This window comes from Equus asinus, chromosome 2 (assembly GCF_041296235.1).
Source record: "Equus asinus isolate D_3611 breed Donkey chromosome 2, EquAss-T2T_v2, whole genome shotgun sequence".
NCBI classification, from domain to species: Eukaryota; Metazoa; Chordata; class Mammalia; order Perissodactyla; family Equidae; genus Equus; species Equus asinus.
The window spans coordinates 41,596,930-41,622,588 of NC_091791.1; the positions used below are offsets into that span (position 1 = coordinate 41,596,930).

General features: G+C 35.9%; 1 protein-coding gene across 2 annotated transcripts in view; it reads right to left on the bottom strand.

Annotated features, from left to right (window-relative positions):
* The window catches only part of MINPP1 (multiple inositol-polyphosphate phosphatase 1), a 50,443-nt gene that overhangs the window by 17,985 nt on the left and 6,799 nt on the right, over nt 1–25,659 (bottom strand). Inside the window, exons 3-4 of one of the 2 annotated variants that reach the window (XM_014864352.3) lie at nt 23,048–23,145; nt 15,481–15,614 (exon numbers count right to left, since the gene is read on the bottom strand). The exons of the other annotated variant lie outside the window; for it this stretch is intronic. Coding sequence (XP_014719838.1) covers nt 15,481–15,614; nt 23,048–23,145 — 232 coding nt within the window. The remainder of the gene's footprint in view (nt 1–15,480; nt 15,615–23,047; nt 23,146–25,659) is intronic. 2 annotated transcript variants of the gene reach the window in all.

Genomic DNA, 25,659 nt, shown 5'->3' on the forward strand with positions numbered 1-25,659 from the left:
AGCCAAGAACAGACAATGGAGAAAGGAAAGTCTCTTCAATACATGGTATTGGGAAAACTGGACAGCCACATGCAAACAACTGAAAGTAGACCATTATCTTACCCCCTACACAAAAACGAAATTAAAATAGATTGAAGATTTGAATGCAAGACCTGGAACTATAAAACTCCTAGAAGAAAATATAGGGAGTACCCTCTTCGACATTGGTCTTAGTAGCATCTTTCTGAATACCATGTCTACTCAGGCAAGGAAAACAAAAGAAAAAATAAACAAATGGGACTACATTAGACTAAAAAGCTTCTGCACAGCAGAGGAAATCATGAAGAAAACAAAAAGACAACCCAACTGGGAGAAAACATTTGCATATCACATATCTGACATGGGTTAATTTCAAAAATAGATAAAGAACTCATACAACTCAACAACAAAAAAAACAAACAACCCAATCAAAAAATAGGCAGAGGATATGATCAGACATTTTTCCAAAGAAGATATACAGATTGCCAAGAGGCATATGAAAAGATGTTCAACTTCACTAATTATTAGGGAAATACAAATCAAAATTACAATGAGATACCACCTTACACCTGTCAGAACGGCAATAATTAACAAGACAAAAAGTTAACAAATGTTGGAGAGGATATGGAGAAAAGGGAATCCTCAGAAACTGATGGTGGGAATGCAAACTGGTGCAGCCACTATGGAAAACAGTATGGAGATTTTGCCAAAAATTCAAAATAGAAATACCATATGAGCCAGCTATCTCACTACTGAGTATTTATCCAAAGAATTTGAATTCAACAATTCAAAGAGATCTATGCACCCCTATGTTCACTGCGGCATTATTTCCAACAGCAAAGACGTGGAAGCAACCCATGTGCCCATCAACTGATGAATGGATAACTAAGATGTGGTATATATACACAATGGAATACTATTCAGGAATAAAAAAGACAAAATCGTCCAATTTGCAACAACATGGATGGACCCTGATGGTATGATCTAAGTTAAGCGAAATAAGCCAGACAGAGAAAGACAAACATCACATGATTTCACTCATATGTGGAAGATAAACAAACACTTGGATAAAGAGAACAGATTAGTGGTTACCAGAAGGGAATGCGGTTTGGGGGTTGGCAAAAGGGGTACAGATGTATGGTGACGGATAAAAGTTAGACTATTGGTGGTCTATACAGAAAGTGATAAATAATAATGTACACCTGAAATTACACAACTTTATAAATAATTTAAAAAATTAAAAAGCACCTAGAAAATGTAAATTATTAATACCAATATAACAAATGAATAATCTATACGAATAAATATATATGTATATATACACACAGCTGGAATCACGTTTTAGGGTTTAGATCTGGTCAAGTCCTCTCATTTTAGAAATAAGGAAAAGACAAGTAGCAAGATAAGAATGCAGCTCTCCAAATTTCAGCCGTCTTTTACTTACATAAGTTGATAAGGCAACTTTATTAAATGTTCAACTAAAATTAAAATTTAATTTCAAGTCTAAAATTATGTTGTAAAATGAGTATTCATGAATATGTGTGTTCAAACTAAGTAAAACACCCCAAAAAAGTACTTAAAGTCTTTCAAAAAGCTCAACCAGAAAAACAACTAATAATTGCATGTTTTTCCCCTAAAGGTACTCATCTTAGATCTTTCTAAGCTCTTCATGTTTCACACTCAACTAAAGTTACACAAAGTGTGTTTTTAAACATGATCCAGGAATATCAAATAGAGCTTTAGACAACTCATATAATTCTCATACTTACGTAAGTGCACACATAAGCAACATGAACTGCCAGAGATATGAGCTGCTTTGGGGAAAAATTACCAGGCAAAAAACAAAAAACCTTTTAAAGTCTTCTCATACATCAACTCTAGTGAGGCATTTGGAGAAGCATCAGTTGAACACAGCTTAACACAAATGTAGAACTAAAATGACTCAAGCATAAAGTGCTTTTTCAAGCAAAAGTATATAAAAAACTTCTGCTTCCAGTCAAGATGGAGTAAGAGGGACTGGATTTACCTTCCTGCCTTAAAGCCAGACAAAATATATGAAGCAGCAGTTTTCAGACATCTGACAAGAGAGTAAGAGTTAAGGGGAAGCATATGAGGCGAACCCCAACAACTGTCTCAGCTTACTGCCTACAGTTTCCAGGCTGCAGCACAGGGAAGGGGAGCCCAAACAGAGCACGGCAATGTTCCTAAATAGATGAGAGAGAACTGAGAATTTAGGGAGACCACACTGGCGGAATTCACAGCACAGACGACCAGAGAAGAGAGATCTGCAGGGACTCCTTGCAAGTTTTCAGATAGTACTAATCAGCACATGCATGTGAGAAAACGATCCAAATCCAGGGAAAAAAATTGGAAAGGAACAGGTAAAAGAATTCCCAAAGCTAACACAGGGCCAGGAATAGTTTGTGTTCCCATAGCCAGACTAGGAAAACCTCAAAATATATAGGGTACCAAATAGATGATCCAGAGGAATTGCCTCAACAGTGGGGCAAAATCAGCCCATAAAACATACTATTATAGAAACAAAAAGGCAAACCACAAACTAGGAGAATATATTTGTAAAGCATAAATCTGAGAAAAGGACTTGTACCTAGAATAAATATATAAAGAACTCATAACAACAATAATAATAAATGATAAACCCAGTTTAAAAAATGGCAAAAGATTTGAACAGACACTTCACCAAAGTAAACATATGGATGGTAAATAAGTACATGAAAAGATGCTCAATATCACTAGTCTTTAGGGAAATGCAAACTAAAACCACAATGAGCTACTACTACACATCCATTAGAATGGCTACTATTAAAAAGACCTACGATGCCAAGCATTGGCCAGGACATAGAATAACTGGAACTCTCACTCACTGACAGGAAGAGTTTGGCAATTTCTTAAAAAGTTAAACATATACCTACACACGACTCAGCTATTTCATCTCCAGGTATTACCAAAGAGAAATAAAAGCATATGTCCATACAAAGAGCACAAATGTTCACAACAGCTTTATTTGTAATAGCCTCAAACTGGAAACAACCCAAATGTCCATCATAAGGAGAATGGATAAACAAATTGTGGTGTTATCTGTATAATGGACTACTACTCAGCCTTAAAAAGGAATGTACTACTAATACCTGCAACAACATGGATGAATCTCATAACCACTATGCTGAGTGAAAGAAGCCAAGCCAAAAAATGTATAAAAAATGGAATGTATGGTTCCATTATATAAAATTCTAGAAAATACAAATTAATGTAGGGCAGAAAGAAGATCACTGGTTGGCCTGGGAATGGAGGGTGGGAAATGGATTAGAAATAGTCACAAAGAAATTTTTGCATATGATAACTGTTTCATTATCTTGAGTGTAGTGATGGTTTCATGGGTGTATATATGTGTAAAAAGCTATCAAATTGTACACTTTAAATATGTGCCATTTACTTTACATTACACCTGAATTTAAACCTCAGTTTTAAAAAATCAAAACAAGTCTTAAGGGCTGACGTGCTGAGGTTAGTGAAAGAAGTCTTCAGAGACCAACCTCAAAGACTCTTCCTCCCATCATGCCCTACCAAACTCACAAGTCAAATTACTTCTCCTTCAGCACTTTTCTACCTGTTTTAGTGCTGTTATATAAATATTCTCCAAATTAGGACATGAGACAATAATATAAATGTATTCATCTTTGTATACTCTTTATTGTTGGTGCAATGTGTATTGGAGTGGAGTGAGAGTAACACTGAAACCATGGAAGCACTTAGAAGGCAGTTGCTAAAATCTAGAGAGAAGACATTAGCCTGAGTTGAGGTGGTAGCAGTGGGGGTGAAGAAACGTGGAAGGAATTGACATAAAACTGAAAGCAAAAAAAAAAAAAAAAAAACACCATACGATACAGTGAGTAGATGCAGAAGGTGAGGGAGACAGTCAAGAATGACGCATAGGTTTGTGGCTTGGATGCCTGGGAGGATGATGGTGGCACTGACTAAAATAGAGACTACAAGGGAAAAAGGACTCTAGATATTCCTTCAATGCATACTGAGTACCAACGGCATCCCAGGCTTGTTTTAGGCACTGAGGAGAGAGCAGTGAAATAAAGTTCCAGATGTCACAGACCTACAGTCTACTGAGACATCACAGTCTAGCGAAAGTCAAAAAGCGTCTTTCTAGCGGCAGCTGGACATTTGGCTCTGAATTCAGAGCATACTCAGAATAGTTATACAAACTTTTACCTTATTTAGCAAGTATCTTTCAACAACTAGCAGTAAAAAAGATTCCCAGTACACCCAGTTAAACTCTATGGAACCCTGACTTCAGAAAGTTAGCAAAAAGAAAAGAACAGGTTCTGAGGACTTAAAATCTGTTATTACATTTCTAAGAACTTTAAAAGACAAAGCTGTCCCATTAGAGTGGGCTAAATAATTGACCAAAATAGCTACTTAAAACTAGTTGGTGCCACTACACATTTATTTCAATGCTGCCATCTCATGTTAAAATAAGGAACTACACAACCTTAAAAAGCCATACCCTTATTCAACAGTGAAATCTGAAAACATCAAGTATTTGAGAGCTAATGAAAAGGTAGAAAAAAGGTTAATGAGAGTTATTTTATGATAGTAACAAATATTTACAGCAATTAATTCTGGTGTCTGAGAGTATCCACAACAAAAGGGAAGGGCTCATGAGGCAAGCAATTATAGAGCAGAATATAAACCTTACTTTCAAAAAGGAAATGACTTCTTGAATTCTCCCAATCTAAAAGATAAAAATATATTAACAGAGAGAATAAGGAAGGTAGGCAAAAGCAGAATAAAATCCAGAGACAGCTCATTTCTTCAATAAATTCAATCTGCTTTTCTAATTGCAGCTGCTTAAACAGCAAGCATGCTTTAAATTTGCTTAAATAGTGAATTTACTAGCTTTAACTTTAATCCTATCACTGTAGTGATGGTTTAAGAAGGCAAACAAAAGTCAAGATCCTAATAAGAGTCAAGGACCCTGAATTTGGAAGGCTGGTTACATTTAACTGAAATGTTGACACTTGTCAATTAACATTATTTGCAACCTTCAATTTTCTGTAAAATAAAATCATGCTATTAAAATTATGTTGAAAAATATTCAGAAACGTTGAAGAATATCTCTGATTTAATGTTAACACAAAAAGACAATCTGTGCACACAGTACCACCTCAATGTGGGGTGGAGGAGGAACGGAGAAAACAAAACATAGCCTGCCAACTCTAGAATTAAGTGAAAGACATTTCTTCAGACAACATTAACGACAAAATATTGCTGATATATCTCCATATATAAATATACTCACTTACAAACTCCAAATCCAAATACAAAAAAGACTTTAAGAAACAGGAAGGAAAAAAGTGAATGTTTTGATAAATAAGAAAAAATACAGGGGCCAGCCCCGTGGCCGAGTGGTTAAGATCACGCGTGGCTGCGGCGGCCCAGGGTTTCAGCGGTTCAGATCCTAGGCGCGGACATAGCACCGCTTGTCAGGCCATGCTGAGGCGGTGTCCCACATGCCACAACTAGAAGGACCTGCAACTAAGATATACAACTATGTACCAGGGGAGATAAAGCAGAAAAAAAAAAAAAGAAAAAAAGATTGGCAACAGTTGTTAGCTCAGGTGCCAATCTTTAAGAAAAATAATAATAATAAAATACAAAGATACACTATTCTATTAAAATCTTATTATTCTACCACATTGCTGTGTGATGTTAATGGTGGAGGAGGCTGTGTATGTGGAGGACGGGGTGGTACATGGGAACTCTGTAACTTCCCCCTAATTTTGTGAACCTAAAACTGCTCTAAAAAATGAAGTCTATTAACTTAAAAAACCCTATTATTCTCTCTCTGATGAGCATATGTTCATTTTTTCAGAAGTACTCAATTTTGGCACTGCTCATAAAATTGGTCATTTTGGTTTTTGGAAAGAAATCTGACAGAAGTCTCTAAATACACTTTTCTTACCTTTACCCATTTAATAAGATTTAATCTTGATTCAGCCAAGTAAATACTTTTTAAAACCCTAATCAGTCTTTTAGTATAGCGATAACCAGTTCCTGGAAAGTACCTGCCAGTTTCTCCACAATCACCGCTGACTCTTCTTCCTCAATCGGAAAAGGAGGCAGTGGCCAAAACGAGTTCCTGCTTTACAAGGTCAAACTCTCCTTCCTTCAACTCTTCATACTGTTTCACAATCTTACATAAACAGTGACACGATGACCCATGGCTATTACGTTTATTTCTATTTTCTCTAGATTGTAAGAGTCACAAGTGCAATGACTTTGTCTTATTCATCACTGTATCCAGCTCCTCAAACACTGCCTGCCACGCATTGTTGAATCAATCTTCTTTTCAACTCACAAATAAAGGAGTAAGCATCCAAAAGAAGTAGGGATTTTCTCCATCTTGCCAATGAAAAGGAAATTAGTTTAATAAATGAGCTCAAAGCTATGAAAATTTGAAGAGAATAAGTCTTACAAAGTACTTGTTTCTATTATTTGAATAATTATGGGGAGGGAGAAGTGTGTGAATGTCTGACAGGACATTAAGGACATGTTTTGACCAGAGAACTCTCATATACAATAACAATGCCATATTTGTATATCTCATTATACTAAGTGCTTTAATAGACATTATCTCATTTGATTGTCACAACAACCCCATGAGTCAGGAGAGATATTCCCCTTTTCAGAAGTGAGGAATCTGCAGCATCAATAAAGCAGAACCAGGACTCAAACCACATCCATGCATCTGCCTACCACATCACATTGCCTTTATATTACTAGATCTGATTCCACAAGCCATGCAAGAAAATTCACCTCATTGGCTTCTAAAATATAAAAGCACAATCAGCTGCTACTTAACATAATGGAGTACTCAATTAGTTGCATTTTCCTCTCTGAACTTCACTTGTGGGAGAGAGAAGCAAATTATAAGGAAATAAGCTAAAAAATTGGAATTTCATTTTAAGATAAAATCAAAACAAATAAAATGTCCCATTGTTTCCCCTGCCTGGTGAGACATGGTATTTGAAAAGATGCTGCTAAGACCAATGTTGAAGAGCATACTGCCTATGTTTTCTTCTAGAAGTTTTATGGTTTCAGGTCTTAGATTCAAGTCTTTAATTCATTTTGAGTTAATTTTTGTGTATGGTGCAGATAACGGTCTACTTTCATTCTTTTGTCTGTCCAGTTTTCCCAACACCATTTATTAAAGAGACTTTCCTTTCTCTATTGTACTAAAAAGCTTCTGCACAGCAAAAGAAAACATCAACAACATGGAAAGACAACCTAACAACTGGGAGAAGATATCTGCAAACCATATACTTGATAAGGGGTTAATATCCAAAATATATAAAGAACTCACATATCTCAACATAAGAAAGGCCAGCCCGATAGCATAGTGGGTTAAGTTCACACACTCCACTGTGGCGGCCCAGGGTTTGCGAGTTTGAATCCTGAGCATGGATCTACACACTGCTCACTGAGCCATGCCGTGGTGGCGTCCCACATGCAAGGTGGAGGAGGATTGGCACAGATGTTAGTTTGGTGACAATCTTCCTCAAGCAAAAAAGAGGAAGACTGACAACAGATGTTAGCTCAGGGCCAATCTTCTTCACCCCAAAAAAAGAAAAAGTCAACATCAGAGAAACAACCAACCAATTAAAAAATGGGCAAAAGATCTGAACAGACATTTTTCAAAGAAGATATACAGATGGCCAAGAGGCATATGAAAAGATGTTCAACCTCACTAATTATTAGGGAAATACAAATCAAAATTACAATGAGATACCACCTTACACCTGTCAGAATGGCTATAATTAACAAGACAAAAAATAACAAATGTTGGAGAGGATATGGAGAAAAGGGAATCCTCAGAAACTGATGGTGGGAATGCAAACTGGTGCAGCCACTATGGAAAACAGTATGGAGATTTTGCCAAAAATTCAAAATAGAAATACCGTACGAGCCAGCTATCCCATTACTAGGTATTTATCCAAAGAACATGAAATCAACAACACAAAGAGATCTATGCACTCCTATGTTCACTGCAGCATTATTCACTATAGTCAAGATGTGGAAGCAACCCAAGTGCCCACCAACTGATAAATGGATAAATAAGATGTGGTATATATACACAATGGAACGCTACTCAGCCATAAAAAAAGACAAAATCGTCCAATTTGCAACAACATGGATGGACCTTGATGGGATGACGTTAAGTGAAATAAGCCAGACAGAGAAAGACAAACACTGCATGATTTCACTCATATATGGAAGATAAACAAACACATGGATATAAAGAGAATAGATTAACGGTTCCAGAGGAGAAGGAGATTGGCGGGTGGGCAAAAGGGGTAAAGGGGCACGCATGTACGGTGACAGATAAAAACTAGACTGGTGGTGAGTATGATGCAGTCTATACAGAAGCTGATATATAATAATGTAAACTTGAAATTACACAATGTTATAAACCAATATGACCTCAATAAAACAATTTAAAAAAAATGCACGTCAAACTAAAGAAATATGTACAGCCGTTGTGAGGTTAATAAGTGTTTTTAATTGTCCATTAAGTATATTGATTTAATAAACTTGGACCTTGTCCATTTCCTTAAGTAACAGGGAGACTACAGTCCATTAAAGTTGAAATATTGAGAAGTGACACTAAAATTGAACAGAAGGCAGTGAAGCAATATCTGTAAAATGCAAGCTCTGCATTTCAACAGCTGTTAAGCATATAACCAATATATTGTTCCAGATAACATTTAATATTTCAAATGACACACCTCCTCTAATCAAGTTACATTTCATCTCCTATCTGTTCCCCTGAACCCAGAGATAAATATAAATACACACACTCATATATATAATGCCTATGTACAGACTGAAATCCATTAAAAACTAATGATAAAAGCAAATCCTACGTACCCCTCCCTAGTCAGAGTAAAAGGCAGATTACCAGTAATCTTGAATTCTCCTGAATGTTCCTCCACAAGTTTCCATTTCTTTCATCCCAGAGGCTAACTAACCACTTATAAATTTCATACTAGTAACTGGTTTGCACATTAAATGTTGTGCTACATTAGAATTTATCCTTAAGTGCTAGTATTAATTTTATCTGCTTTTGATCTTTATATAAAGAGAAACATACTTTGTGTATTTCTCTATGATTCGACCTCTTTTCTGCTCAAAGTCATACATCTGTCATTCAACACTGTTGATGCATGTAGCTCTAGTTCATTTATTTTATTTTTCCCTCTGTGATTTTTCCATTGTACTGCTAATGAAAAGACGAACTGTTTCCTGTGTTCTTTATTTTTCCTATTATAAAAATACTGCTTAGAGCAGTTTTATCCGTGCTTTTGGAATTGCTCGTTTTCGGGTATATGCATCTTCATATTTATGAAGTAATGCCAACAATTTTCCAAGGTGGTTGTACTTATATACACACTAAGATGGTCATTAAAATAAAAATTTAGATAGAGAGTTAAGCATCAGATAACAATGAAATGAAAAATAAATTAGTAAACTGTAAAGAATATAACCAATATATTGTTCCAGATAACATTTAATATTTCAAATGACACACCTCCTCTAATCAAGTTACATTTCATCTCCTATCTGTTCCCCTGAACCCAGAGATAAATATAAAGGTAAAGATAAATATGAGGTAAAAAACAAATTCAGTTCAAAGGTTAAAGAAATGGAAAAATATTAATGAGAAGGTTTGACGTGCCTATGATTAAAAACTGTAGAAGGACAAATTAGAAAGAATGAAGAAAAGGTAATATTCAAATAGATGTTTGAGAATTTTCACAAATTAGTGAAAGACAGAAATCCTCAGATTCAATAGGAAAGAAAATCCTCAAGTCCTTATAATAAGTAAAAAATAATATTCCACCAAGACACAATATGGGGAATTTGCAGAACATCAAAGACAAAGTAATATCTACAGCATAATCCAAAAAAAGAAAGATAATCTACTAGGAGGAAACAATTAGGGATTATTAGATACCAAAGACACTGGAAGAATGTTTTCCAAGTGCTGAGGAAGAGTAACATTTCACCTGGCATCCTGTACTGATCCAAGTCATCATTCCTTTATAAGGATAAAATAAAAACATTTTGAAAAAATAAAAAGGAAAAGACAGAGAAACTTTACTACTCCCTAAATCTTGCTAAAATAAACTAGTAGGGAACTTTTTCATTAAGAAAGAAAGAAGTAGAGCCAGCTCTGGTGGCCTACTGGTTAAAGTTCAGCATGCTTCACTTTGGCGGCCCAGGTTCAGTTCCCGGGTGTGGAACCACACCACTCACCTGTCAGTAGCCATGCCATGGTAGCGGCTCACACAGAAGAATCAGAAGAACTAAAAACTATACACAACTGTGTACCGGGGCTTTGCAGGGGAAAAAGAAGAAAAAAGGAGGAAGATTGGCAACAGACGTTAGCTTAGGGCAAATCTTACCCTCCAAAAAAAAGGAAAGAAGTAAAAATAAACAGTGGCGGTGAAATCACTAACATATGGATATCTCCATAGAAGTCATGATTTCTCCAAAAAATGATAAAGAACAAGCGTGAGTAATTTAGAAATAAGGTAGAATAAAATGGTAGACAATACAAAAGCATAATCAATGAAAGAAAAACAAGTAGGACAATTTGAATTTTTAAAAACTTCTGCTCTGTGAAAGATACTGTTAAGAGAATGAAAAGACAAGCCAAAGACTGGCAGAAAATATTATTCAAACATATATCTGATAAAGAACTTGTATCCAAAATATACAAAGAACTTTTAAAACTCAACAATAAGAAAACAACTCAATTTAAAAATGGGCAAAAAGCACGAATAGACATCTAACCAAAGAAGATACACGGATGACAAATAAGCATATGAAAAGATGCTCAACATCACTTGTCATTAGAAAATTGAAAATTAAAACAATGAAGTACCATTATACATCTATTAGAACGGCTAAAATGCAAAAAATCTGACAATATCAATTGCTAATGAGGTTGTACAGCAAGAGGAACTCTCATTCATTGCTGGTAGGAACGTAAACTGGTACAACCACTTTGAAGACATTTTGGCAGTTTCTTCCAAAGCCGAACAAAGTTAGACCACATGATCTAACAATTGATCTTCTAGGTATATACCCATTTGATTTGAAGATTTATGTTCACACAAAAACCTGAATGCAGATGTTTATAAGAGTTTTATTCATAATCACCAAAACCTAGAAGCAACCAAGATCTTCTTCAGAAGGGGAATTAATAAACAAAATGTGGTACATCCACACAATGAAACACTATTCTGTGATTTTAAAAAATAAGCTATGCAGCCACAAAGAAATAGATGAATCTTAAATTCGCACTATTTCTAACTGAAAGAAGCCAGTTCAAGAAGACTACACACTGTATGCTAATAATCATATGACATTCTGGAAAAGGCAAAACTATAGACACACAAAAGAGATCAGTGGTTTCCAGTGGTTTAGGGGGCAGGGAGGAGAGGGATGATTGAATAAGTGAAGCCACAGGATTCTTAGGGTGGTTTAACTATTCTGTATGATACTGTAACCACTGATACATGACACTATGCATTTATCAAAAATCCAGTGAACTTTATGCACAAAAGAGACAAAATTAGTGTATTCAAACTTAAAAAATCATTTATAAGGCTGGGGGAATTCCAGAACTGAATGTAGAATGTGACAAAACAATCTAAATGTACTACAAATATATGAAACAACCTCACTGAAGGGGTAGGGGGAAAAGTTACTGACCTAAGCAACTTTGGATAGGACTGGAATCTGTAAAACCAAAGACAACAAACTGCACATAAGCAATGTAGTGCAGTTGCTAAATTCGCATCCCGTAGGGTAAAGGTTCGTAATTCTCATACTATTAGACGTGTATAAGGGACTGAACAATTAAGTGAAAGTGTGGTGGATGGTGGCAGCCAGATTTCTTATTGTTGGCATGAGAATTTATGGATAAGCAGGAGGAGGAGCCCAGAACAATCTTCGTAGTAATGGATTACAGTTGGAGATATCAGCATGAACTCAGTCATCTATTTTCCTAAATATTTATATATAAAAACGTGTATTACATATATTCTTAAAAATATTTTCACTTAATTAAAATACTTCATTTAATATCAAGGAGACAGAATTTGGAGCTGTCACTTTATGTGATATCAAAAAGCCAGCAAGGGGGGGGTCATGTGATGAAATATACATTGATCATGGAAAGTAAATGAAAAATGACACTTCCTTGATTTCTGACAACTATTGATATTTCTAAGTTTCCGTTTTGGTCTTTTTTTGGAAAGTGACGTTATGAAAGCTTTGTATTGGCTAAAGAATGTAAACTATTATTACACTGGCAGTAAATATTTGAAAACAAGAGGACAAACTGTGGTAGAATATTCACTTCTCCCCAAATAATAGAGGATCCACACCCTTTTCCACATGACTTGTCCTTTGCACTAAAGAGATGGACTATCTTTCCTAATCCTTGACTTCAGGTTCATTTATGTAACTTACATTGGACAACAGACTAAGGTGAAGACTAAAGTGGCAGTTCTTTTTTTTTTTTTTTAAATATATCTTTTTTTATTTTTCCATTTTTCTCCCCAAAGCTCCCCAGTACATAGTTGTGTATTGTTAGTTGTGGGTCCTTCTAGTTGTGGCATATGGGACGCCGCCTCAGCATGGCCTAATAAGCGGTGCCATGTCCGCACCCAGGATCCAAACCGGTGAAACCCTGGGCTGCCAAAGCGGAGCACATGAACTTAACCACTCAGCCACGGGGCTGAGTCCTAAAAGCCCCTAAAGCAGCAGTTCTGAACACAGCCTTAAGAGAACCTGAGTATTCCTTACTCTCTCTTGCACCTCAGCCATCAATGTGAGGGAAAAAAAGGCTTGGGCTAGTCTGCTCTTCCCAGGAGAAGCACACAGAGCAGAATTAAGCAGCTGCAGCCAAGTCACAAAAAGCCAGCTCCAAGTGTATTAGCAGATGCAGACATGTGAGCTAAAGAAATGCTTATTGTATGCTGCTAATTTTTTTGCGGTTGTTTGTTATACAGCATTATTGTAGTTATAATTAACACATAAGGTCACTCACATCGACAATAAGTTAGAAAATGAAATGGCATAAACTAGTTTATTTATATCATTACACATAAATATGGCCAGCCCTGGTGTTCTAATGGTTAAGATTCAGGTACTCTCACTGCCCTGGCCTGGGTTCATTTCCCAGTCAGGGAACCGCACTATCTGTCTGTCATTTGTCATACTGTGGCACCGCGTGTTGCTGAAAGCTATGCCACTAGTATTTCAAATACCAGCAGAATCACCCATGGTGGACAGGTTTCAGCAGATAAGACAGACTAACGCAGACTAGGAAGAAGGACCTGGCCACTCACTTTTGAAAAAACTGACGACAAAAACCCAGTGAATAGCAGTGGCACATTGTCTGAGACAGCACCAGAAGGTAAGAGGACGGTGCAAAAAGGCCAGGGCAGGGTTCCGCTCTGCTGTACACATGGTCACTAGGAGTCGGAATCGACTTGATGGTAGTAATAACAACAGTTTTAAAATAAGTTTGAAGTAAGGTATTTATAAGTCCTTTTGTTCTTCTGTTTCAAAATTGTTGCAGTTCTTCTAGGTCCTTTGCATTTCTGTACACATTTCAGAATAAGCTTCTCAATTTCTACAAGACCTCCTGGGACTGTGATAGCGATTTCACTCAGTCTACAGATGATCAATCTGAATCTTCCAATCCATAAAGATAGTGTATCTCTGCATTTATTTGTGTCATCTTTAATTTCTCTCTGTAATGTTTTGTAGTTTTCAGTGTACATAAATACTCACTTATTTTAAAGCACCAATGATAAACTTCTTACTTAAGCTTTAAATCTATCAAATTGTAATAGCAAATCTTACAAAAGTTATCTAAGAATCTTTCGGACACCGTTTTAAGTTTGCATACCTCCCATTCAACAATGGGACAAACAGTGAACAAATAACAAAGCTCTGTTATCTCATAAAGTCTAAGGGTTTTAGACCATTCATAAAACCAAGGAGGAAAGAAGTTAATGCCTGTCTCAAAGACAGAACTTGCCTTGGCTTTGTGCCCCACAAAAGTGTTTGGTCGCAGTAACTAAATACTCAGTCTGGTTTTCTTCCCTAACTCCCATCTAACCCAAGAAAATTCCACAAACTAGTCTTATCCACACACACACAAAATTTCTCTCTCTCTCTACATATATACATATATACACACACATACATACATATATAAAAATACTGCAAACACAATCAAATACGCCATCTTCAGTCTTCTTGTCTCAATCTTTACAGCACGTTTTCATCTCCAGTTGTGAATGTATAAGTATTCAGGGAAGCATATTTGTCAAATAAAATAGGGGTTAGGCTCTTATCAAAGGTTCAAATTATAAAAAGTTTTTTAAAAAAATCTTGAAAAGTATTGAATGTTAACAAAGGCTTTTCAATGAGACATTCTCATTTAAAATAAAAACATTTCATAATTCATATGAGGAGCCATGTACAATTATACTGTTTATAATAGCAATAATAGAAACTACCCAAATGCCCACTGACAACAGAAGATGGTATAAATTGCCATATTTATTCACTGAATATCACACATTATTGATATTGCACTACAGTAAAAATGAATGAACTATAGTATATGCAACACAACATGATGAATATCATAAACATAATGTTGAGGGGGAAAAAAAACAAGTCCTAGAAGACAATAAGCATAAGAGTCTAAGCAAAACTAAACATATTGTTTGGGGCACACATGCATTCATAATAAAAACTTAAACCAAATTTGGAATAGTAATGACAGGGGATAGGGAATCAAGGGGGCAAGGAGAGGGAGGAAAATGGAACTACTGAGGAACACATAAATAAACAAATGTAAATTATTAGTATTGTTCTAGTTCTTGGGTTGAATGGAGAATTTATAGGCTTTATAACTTACATATGTCATCTAATTCTTTTGTAAGTGCAACTATTATACTAAAATATTTCTTAAAAACACAAGCAAGGGGCCGGCACAGTGGTGCAGTGGTTAAGTTGGCATGTTCCGCTTCAGCGGCTCAGGGTTGACCAGTTTGGATTCCAGGTGCAGACCTATGCAACACTTGTCAAGCCACGCTGTGGCAGGCGTCCCACATAAAACAGAGGAAGATGGTCACAGATGTTAGCTCAGGGCCAGTCTTCCTCAGCAAAAAGAGGAAGATTGTGGCAGATGTTAGCTCAGGGCTAATCTTCCTCAAAAAAAAAAAAAAAACCCAAGCAAAATCTATTTTTTTAAATCCTCTATTATGAAACATTTTCTAGAAGCTTAATTGGGCACTCAGAATATACATTGAAAATTTTTTTTAAAGTTTTTACCTTTGTTTCTGTTCAACTGCTTTGTCCAAGTGCTGAAAGATATCCTGAAACAGGGTGCAGCTGGATCGACTATTAATAGTATACCCATATCCTCTTTTCCAATATTGTTTCAGATCATTTAAATATTCTAATACCTAAAAATAAAAATTTCAGAAGTCATTACTAGTACATCTTATTAATGTAACAGATTCCCTGATTTAATAATGATTCTCTCAGAAAAGGTTCATTACCATTCTGCACAAAGTGCAGCAGAATTCTAGCATTCACAGAGTTTGTATTTGCCATTTCTAGCATTTAATAGTTGGCCCCAGAGGTCCATAACACATAAAGATTGAATTGTGGGAATGTAGAGGCTGCCATGCAAGAGTAAGTTAGTAGTACTCATAGCCGATAATCCAGCATCCATGACAGTTCAGGATAGTGCATTAATAACATTTGTTCCCTTCCCCTGTCTTCTAAGTCATATTAAGATGATAGCAAAGATATATATGGAAAAAAGAAAAACAATGTATATAAAATAATATTCACTACAGCACAGAAAGATGCCAACAGTGGGTAGGAATTTTTAAGAATTTTAGGAAGGTAGAAACCAGATAGAGAATGAGTTACTTTGATTCATGTATTAGTTTGTCAAAAATAGTAATAAAACTAGACCAAAGATATCAAAAATTGGTATTGCTGGAAGAAATGTATACTGGTACAGACGTTCTAAGGGGCAAACTGGCAAAACCCATAAAAAAATACATCTCTATGGCCCATTTAATTCCATTTCTTATAAAGTAATATCTACAGAGGGGAAGAAAGAATGTCTTACAGCAGCAGTGCTTATAAGAGTACAAAAAAAATTCCTGGAAATACCTAAATTTCATTAATAAGTAGATGTTTACATAAACTATGGTATACACATACCATGGAATACTATGCAGTTACTAAAAATTCTATATTGTGGATTTACATGTATTGACATGGAAAGATCTGCAAGACATACTGCTGAGTGAGAAGAGAAGGTTAAGAATAACAAATACAGTATAATACCATTTATTACCAAAATACACATATACACACATAGACATTATGCTGTTTACATTTCTAAGAATGATATAGATTATAAATAGCAGCATAGAAAAGGGTCGAAAGGCACATATCAAACTGACAGCAGTGATTAATCTTGAGAGGTGGAGAGGTCTTGAACTGGAGACAGTGATTAAGTTAGCGATTTTCTGAACATTAAGCTCTGTACTCATGTATCATTTGATCAGATAAACACTAATACTAGAGGGCTAAATTTGCAATCCAAAAGAGGTACAAGAGACAACTATGCAGTAGTTATGAGCCATTCTTCCCCCAAAGAACCCCTAGAGAAACTAAGTGCAAGCCATAAGTTTAAGAGCAAGAGCAAGCATAGGCCAGTGCCATATACCAAAAATAAAACCAAACATATATCAAAGAGGCAATTAAATCAAGAAGTTATCAAAAGGGACAAAGTAAACATTAAAAAAAGTAAAAAAGGAATTAAAATAAAGAGAATTCAATAAAGTTCTGCCAAATCTACTGAAGAAATAAAAATAGTTTGAGAAATGAAAAAAGATATAACTGCAGATTTTTTTTAAAAATCATACATGCACACTGTTAAAACTTTATATCAAAAAGACTTGAAAATGTAAATGAAATACGTGGTTTTTCTAGGAAAATATAAGTTACCCAAACTGACTCAGGAAAATCTGACTATACAAAATAACTACAAGTCAAAGGCCTACCTAAAAGATACTAGGAATAGTTGGTTTTAAGCATGAGTTCCACCAAAACTTCAAGGAGTAGTTCCTAATATTTAAATTATTCCAGGGTTCAGAAAAAGATGGAAAGCTTCTCAACTCATTTTAGAAAGCTTATAGAAGCCAGTCACCAAAACTGGACAAAAAAGCACAAAGAAAAGAGGTGAGGGGAGAAAATTCAGACCACTGCATTACAAGACATTGTATCCTGTGCTCTCATCCACTAAATGCCATCTGTGACTCCCAGTCATTGCTACAAACAAAAGTCCCTCTTACATTTCTAATCTTCCCAAAGGGAGAGGAGTAGAGCCAGGCCAGTAGTACTACTCACAAATGAGCGCCACCGCCATAAACCAACCTCACTATAAACATGATTTAATGAATGTGAAATAAACCATTACCAAATAAAATTCAGCAGTATATTAAAAGGATGTATCATCTGCCATGATGGAATAACTGATACCAGTCATGCCCTCTTGACACAGAAAACTAGAAAATGAGACAAAATATATAAAATAGATATTTTCAGGCATTGAGTAATAAGCACTGAACTGTGATGACCAAGAGGAACAAAGTAAACTCAACAGCTGCCCCAGCTTTCTGCCTGGAGGCACTTTAAACTGTGGCACAGGGAAAGGAAATGCAGCAGTCTTGCTGAGTTGAGGAATCAGAACTCCGTTTACTAAGTCTGAAGCGGCTGGAATTAGCATGGTAGAGTATCAGTGAGGAGGAAGCTACACAGAAAAAGAGCTCCAGAAATCTGGAGAGTCCCCTTGATTCTGTTGCTGAATGTTGTGGGAGTTGTAAGCTGAACAATCGCAGACATGTCACAAGGCTAGGAGATATTCAAGTTCCATGCAGCCTAAGCAGAGAGAGCTTCAAAAGACACCCAGGTATCCAGGACTTCAAAACAGACCACAGGAGGGTCATTCTTTAATAGTATAAAGCACGGGTATAAGTGCAGGTCAAGAGTCTAAAACTCAGAAAGAAGGCTCAAAAAGGTCAAGCTGACCCACAAGTAACTTAACTGCAAAATAAAACAAATTTCAACACTCTTTAAAGGAAGACAACAAAATCCAGGCATTCAACAACATAACATTCACAACGTCCAGTATCTAATAAAAAATTACTAAAAATACATGAAGAAACAAGAAATGCAACCTCAAATTAGGAGAAAAATCCATCAATAAAAGAATTTATCTAAAGAAAGAAGAAATGCAAGGATGATTCAATTTTAGAAAATATACTAAATAATTCAATGTTAGAAGATTAAAGAAGAAAAAAATACCATCATCCTCCTAGATGCCAAAAATTCAGCACACACTCCTGATTTTAAGAACAACAAGCAGGGGCCGGCTCTGTGGCGGAGTGGTTAAGTTCGCGCGCTCCACCTGGGCGGCCCAGGGTTCGAATCCTGGGCGCGGACATGGCACCACTCATCAGGCCACGTTGAGGTGGCATCCCACATCCCACAACTAGAAGGACCTGCAACGAAGATATACAACTACGTACGGGGTGGGGGGTGGGGGGGGGCGGTTGGGAAATAAAGCAGGAAAAAAAAAAAGTTGGCAACAGTTGTTAGCCTAGGTGCCAATCTTTAAAAAAAAAAAAAAAAACAATAAGCAAAAGAAGGTTTTAGTAAGGAAAAAACAGAAATTTCCTTAACTTGGTGAGGATAACTACAAGAGATTACACCAAACATCACAGTTTATGATGAAACATTAGAAGTGTTAATTAGAAAATATAAACAAAACTTCGAGGGTTTTTGGGGGGTTTGTTGTTTTTGCTGAGGAAGATTGTCCCTGAGCGAATACCTATGCCAATCTTCCTCTATTTCGTATGTGGGCTGCCATCACAGTATGGCTGATGAATGGTGTAGGTCCACACCTGGGACCCAGATCCATGAACCCAAGCCGCTGACGAGGAGTGCATGGAACTTAACTACTACACCACAGGACCAGCCCCAAAGCTGAGTTTTAAGATGGTAAAATTGAGATACACCTGCTCTCTTCTCTCAGAAATCACCCTATAAATAAAAGAATAAAAAAATAGAAATGTAAATGCCTTCTTCAAAGAGATTAGGAGACCTCTGTACCCTGAAGCACCATAAATGAGGAAGGACCGCCAAATGCAGTGAAAATCAAACAAAGTACCTCAGATAAAACAAGCAGAGGACAGATCTTCAAAGCACATGGTACACTTGGAGGAGCAAAACCAACAATCCTTTGCTTGAAACAATGAGAATGAAGTCTGAGCAGAGCGCCTCACAGGATAGCATATACCACCACCACAAGGAAACACACATTCCATCTTTACAGGAAGCATGCTGCAAAGGATCTCAGAGGAGAACAACTCTAAATTGGAAGGAACACTACTCATCTCTGCTCATTCCTGCTGGCTGGTTGGGGAGAAGTAAAGCTAAACTCACAGCACAGATGAGTAATAATTAAAAAGGAGGTTAGCATGGCATCTATAAAAACGTAAAAAAAAAAGAAGACTGCTATACAGATAAAGTAGCCAGGAAAAAAAAACCTCTCAACGAAGAAATTCTGCCATAAAGCAAATGAAAATTGTGATTAAATAAACATAGTATCGTGAATTCCAAAGACTTAATAAAATAATCATTTAAAAAAAGAAAGAGAGTCAAAAGTAACGGGAAAAAAATGAAAAAAAGCATAAAGACAGAAATACAAGCTGGAACAGCTCCAAAAATAGTATGGTGTTATCTAGTAAATTTCAGGTTTTGCATATCCTCTGATCCAGCAATTCTAGCATACGTCGACCTTCAGAAATATATGTGTATTTGCCCCAGACATATACAAGAATGTTCATAATAGCACCAAAGTGAAAATAACCAAAAGTATAATGAACTTGTCTACCAACAAGATAATGGATTAAAAAACTGTGATAACTCACATAATGGAATATTATACAGAATGAAAACAAGTGAACTATAGTTACATGCAGCAACATAGATAAACCTTAAAAACATAATGGACAAAAACTAGAAACCAAAAAAACTACATAATGACTGATTCCATTATATAAAGTTCAAAAATATATAAAGTTAAACTGTTCCTTGGGAAAAAAATAATACATGAGTAAACACGAAACTAATGTAGTGAAGAAAACTGTGAAAGTACAAACACTCACATGAGTAATAACAGGGAAATAATCTCAGATACAGAGGGAAAACATTTTTTTTAAATCATGAGATAAATCTGCCAAACTCTACAAATAAATCTGAAAACCTGGATGACATGAGTGACTTTTGTAAGAAAACATTAAATACCAAAATTGACTCCAAAAGAGATAGAAAATCTAGATGGACCCATTATAGAAGACATATACAAAGTTACAAAAACACTACCCTACAGAAAAGTACCTTCATGTGCCATTTCTTTTGTAAAGATTTACCTGACTGCCAATAAATCAACTTTCTCCCTGTGCTATCACTATACCTTATATATACTTCTATTATAGCCATCCCATTGACTTACAATGGTTTATTTGTGTCTTTCACTCCTTGTGGCATTCTTTGAGGACAATGCTTATCGTATGTTGATATCTTTAGTTCCAACCAAATGCCTGGCACAGAGCAGGCACTCAAACAATATCTGAGGAATGAACGCACACAATGGTCCAGCATTTCACAAGGTTTTGGATAACTAACAATCTCCATAATCCTCAGAACTTCATAAATGTCCGTTCATTTCTAATTTTTTAACACTTTAATGGAGAATTTAAAATATATAAAAAATAGAGAATAGCATAATGAACCCCTGTGTACCCATCATCCAATTTCAACAATAATCAACATTTGGCAATCCTGTTTCAGTTATGTCCCTACCAACACCACTGGATTATTTTGAAGCAAATCCCAGATAACATTTTATTTCATCTTTAAATGCTTCACATTTAAAACTATTTCACAGTGAAAAGTCCTAAGCAGAGGGAGATTATTTTGTCTCAAATAAGTGAGAAAGAAAATAATCACAGTAAATATACCAAGGGAATTTCTTTTGGGAGGGGGGCGGTGAGGAAGATTGGCCCTGAGCTAACATTTGTTGCCAATCTTCCTCCTTTTGCTTGAGGAAAATTGCCACTGAGCTAACATCTATGCCAATCTTCCTCTATTTTATGTGGGATGCCACCAAAGCATGGCTTGATACATGATGCTGGGTCTGCACCTGGGATCCAAACCTATGAACCCGACCACAGAAGCAGAGTGCACAAACCCAACCACTACATCACCGGGCTGGCTCCAAATCTGCATTGTTTTAAACCACTAAGTCTGTGGTAATATTTCAACAACTATAATAACTTGGGAAAACAAGCTGTTCCTTTGTTAAAAGGTAAATTTCCCTTTTGCCAACACCCATCAGTCATTTACACAATACTTAAAAATCACTTCAGTTATGTTTACTGGTCTTCCCTAGAGCAATCTGGGTAGGGAGAAAAGGAAGATGAAGTATTTTGACACGAATGGTGACCGTAGTCTCAGGTTATACCTATACCGGCATAATTATCAATGATGCCTCTTTCACTTTAAAAGTATTCCAACTTAGAAGACGAATTTTATGGTCATCCTGAGCACAGGGCATTTCAAAAGAGGACAGGCCAGCTAGCTTCTGAAGTGATGAGGTATGGACAGTTAGAGGAGATGAGTAGGGAATCTGGTAGTTGGGACAGAGAAAAAGTAGGTCATCAGGAAGCAATTCAGGAGCACAGAGAGGAAATACAATACACCTATTACTATTGGTGCTCAGCATCCTAGAGCAACCATCCATCAAGGGCCCTTCTCCCCTTCCTGCAGCTCATCCGCTAAACCCTACTCCTGCACTGGCACAACACTATGTAAAATCACCTTTAATCTGGTTGCTGGTCACTTAAATCTTTGAGTAACAAAATGAAGCACTTGTTTACCTTTAAATGTACATTAGCTCTAGCTTAAAAGCCTCCTTCTATCTGGCAAATAGTATACTTTTTTTCAAAATGTGAGGTTAAATTCTGAAGTTAATAATGAATACTGGATAATGAATACTGGATAATGAATAAGGAATACTGAAGGTTTCATACGTAGGCAAGGCATGACTAAATTTTCAAAAGTCCACATTCCTGAATGATCCACACATACAGACACATCCTACTCTCAACCACCAGAATTCTACCCAATGCCACTGTCCTCAATGCTTAAGAAGACACTAAACACTCTCCTATCCTGCCTCTGGCTCCCAGCATCCCAGAATTGACCAGAATTTGCCTGCACTTATCTTCCTTGAGTCTAAAAGACTACAAACAAGCCATACAAATGAAGGAGGAAAAACAGGGAATATGAAGCAGGCAGACGGAAATTGTAGATGAATTATTCCCATCACCAGGTGGAACGCAGAACTCAATTTATCATGAAAACTGTTATAAAAGAAATAGTTAGGTTTTCGGAAAAGCATTCATCCTCTCTGAACTTTGGCTTCCTACAAAAAGACGACTTTGGATTATATTAGCTCTATAATTCTTTCCAGCAGTAAAATTTGATGATGGATTACACAGGTTTTTAACTGGGTGAACCTAGAAATCAAATCACCATGGAAAGATGTTTTCCAGAGTTTTATGAACCCAAACTATTTACAAGTAGGTAGGCCCTATCTGAACAATTAATCCCATTTTATGTAAGGAAAATTTCGAGTTAAGGAAAGACAGTTAATGTTCCCTACTCTGCTTATTTTTTGAAAAGCTGCTTCAAGTAACAACAAGAAAAAAAAATCACACACAAAACCTGCAAAAGTAACACTTACCTTTGCATCATCTATGTCAAAAACATCACACCAAGGAGATTTAACACCTTTAATTGCCAGGTCAAATGAACAGGTAAAAAAAGCTACCTGAATTAAATCTGAAAAAAAAAGAAAGGTAAATTTGTGGGTTACTATTTTCTGCAATTTTCCAAAGGCTAAATTTCTACAGAATGCCATGTACAGCACAGCTGAATAAACTGGATATGTTTAATTTGGAGAAGAGACGATTCAGTTTCTTCCTGGCTATCAAAGAATTGAGTTACTCACTACAATCCAAAGTGGAGGAACTGTCCAGAAGAAACCATGAGGAAGTATAAATTTCACTCCAATGAAAATAAGAAACTTTTTCTCTGTAAAACTGTAACTTTCTCTGTTTTTAAAAGTAATATGTTTGTTAAGAGCATTTTTATCCACCAAATCCAACAAAAAGTTTAACCCAAGGACTTACTACCTGAAACATAATTTTATTTTGTTAATTTTAGAGGGTTGGAGGAAGGGAAATAAAGTTATAAAAGGTTTTACTCCCCAACTTGAAAATTAGGAATAACAAAGCACAATTATTGAAGAGTTCTTTTAACTACACAACAATTCATATTATAACTATTAAGAAGAAGGAAGTATGGAGAGAAAGATATAAAAGGGAAGAGAAGACTGCAGAAGGCAGAGAGGGAAGAAAGGGCAGAGTAAGTGAGGGTCAGGAGGAAGGCGAAACAGAGTGAAGACGGAGAGAAACAAAGAGAAAAATCACACTGAAGAGGGAGAGAGGTTGATAGCAGCAGGTTTTCAAATTTAGCTGCTCCGTCAGGCAGTGGATTTCAGAGTAAGTTACACCGCTAATTAGGTGATTGCATTATGTTTAGATACATATGAGTTTTGAAGAGAAGGGATAAGGGAATGAGTACTTGGGCTATAAAAGGTAGCCTTTGTCAGGACCAAATAAAAACACTGCACTCTAGGCAAGGGAAGTGGGTGATCTTTGACGCTACAGAGAGAGAAGTCAACTGCAGGAGTCGCCTCCACTGCTTCGATTTTTCTTTAACTTCACTGCGTTTCCTCTTTCCTAAGGAAAACAGGACCAAAAAATAATTGATCTTACATGCTTTTTGCAGTAGTTTTGAGTAAAAAGAACTTCCCTGAGGCAGTATATAGTACAAAAAGAATATTTAATTGGGAATATATGTAAAAGCCATTTAAAAACTTTGCCTATATAAATGAAAGGGTTTATAATCCTAATACTTAACATAATATAGTAGCTTTTAAGTACGATATATGTTTGATGAAAGGACCTGGCTCATTAACACTTGAAGTTCTACTTCTGAAACTATGAGTGAGTCCAAATGGTCTGTTCTTTAACCAGAGGGGAGTTGACTGAAAAAATATTCACCAAAAAACTTTGAAGTACTGGTACAGGGAGAAAAAGCGTAAGATAACGACTGAGGTTATGAGACCTGACTGCCGCTAATTATCCTGGGCAAGTCACTCTAGGCTCTCTGGGTCTCAATTTTTCCACCTGCCTAATAGGGAGGTTAGACAAGCTTTCATGACAAGTAATGGCTCTCATCCACCTACTAAGACCATTCCGACTTTTTGGTCAATCTTTTGGAACCTCAAAACTATTTCAGATGGATTAAAGATTTAAACATTGAAAAACAAATTAAAATTAAAATAATAAAATATAATAATCTTGGGGTAAGAGAATATTCCTAGGCAAAATACAACACCCAGAAGCCATACTGAAAAGACAAATATGACTACATAAAAGATGTAAACCTGTGTACAAAGGCATCAAAAACAGACTTAAAAGATGACCAACAAAATTAAGAGAAAATGTTAGCAACATACAATAGGCAAAAAATGTATCCTTTGTCAAGGAAAATGAAAGGCTATATAATTAATATATCCATAACACATAGAGGGTACTTATGATCAACATAAAACAATAATAAGGAAAAACAAAAATAATTCAACAGAAAATGGACATTAAGAGGCAATTATAAAGAGAAATGCAAATATCTAATAAACATATGAAAAGATGTTCACCTTCACAAGTAACCAAAGAAATGCAAATTAAAGCTAGATTCCATTTTTTATTAATCAAATTGGCAAAAATCAAAATGACCAGTAATAGCCATTGTTGGATGAGATAGGAGAAAATGAGCATTCTCATATATTATTGATATAAATTTTTCTATACTTTCAGAGAACAATTTGGAAGCATATGTCAAGATGTAAAATATTCATGCTCTTTAACCCAAATTCCACCTAGTTATCTTATAGATCCACTCTCAAGTACAAAAACCAGACTATAAGAATGTTCACTGTAGCATCATTTGAAACAGTTAAAAACTAAGGAAAACCTCAGTAGGAAAATGATTTCCTATAAAAAGAACTTGGATTGTTTTAGCTCCAGTCTCTCCCACCAGTAAAATCTGATGATCATTAAATAAGTTTTAAACTAGCAGTGAGCAAGAAATTGAATCACATATCCTACGAAATAACATAAAATGTAAAAGAATGAGAGAGCTATAGGAGACAGACATATTGCTAAACGAAAATACATACAGCATCACATCTCTACATAAAAAAAAAAATTTAAATAGCTAAAATATTTT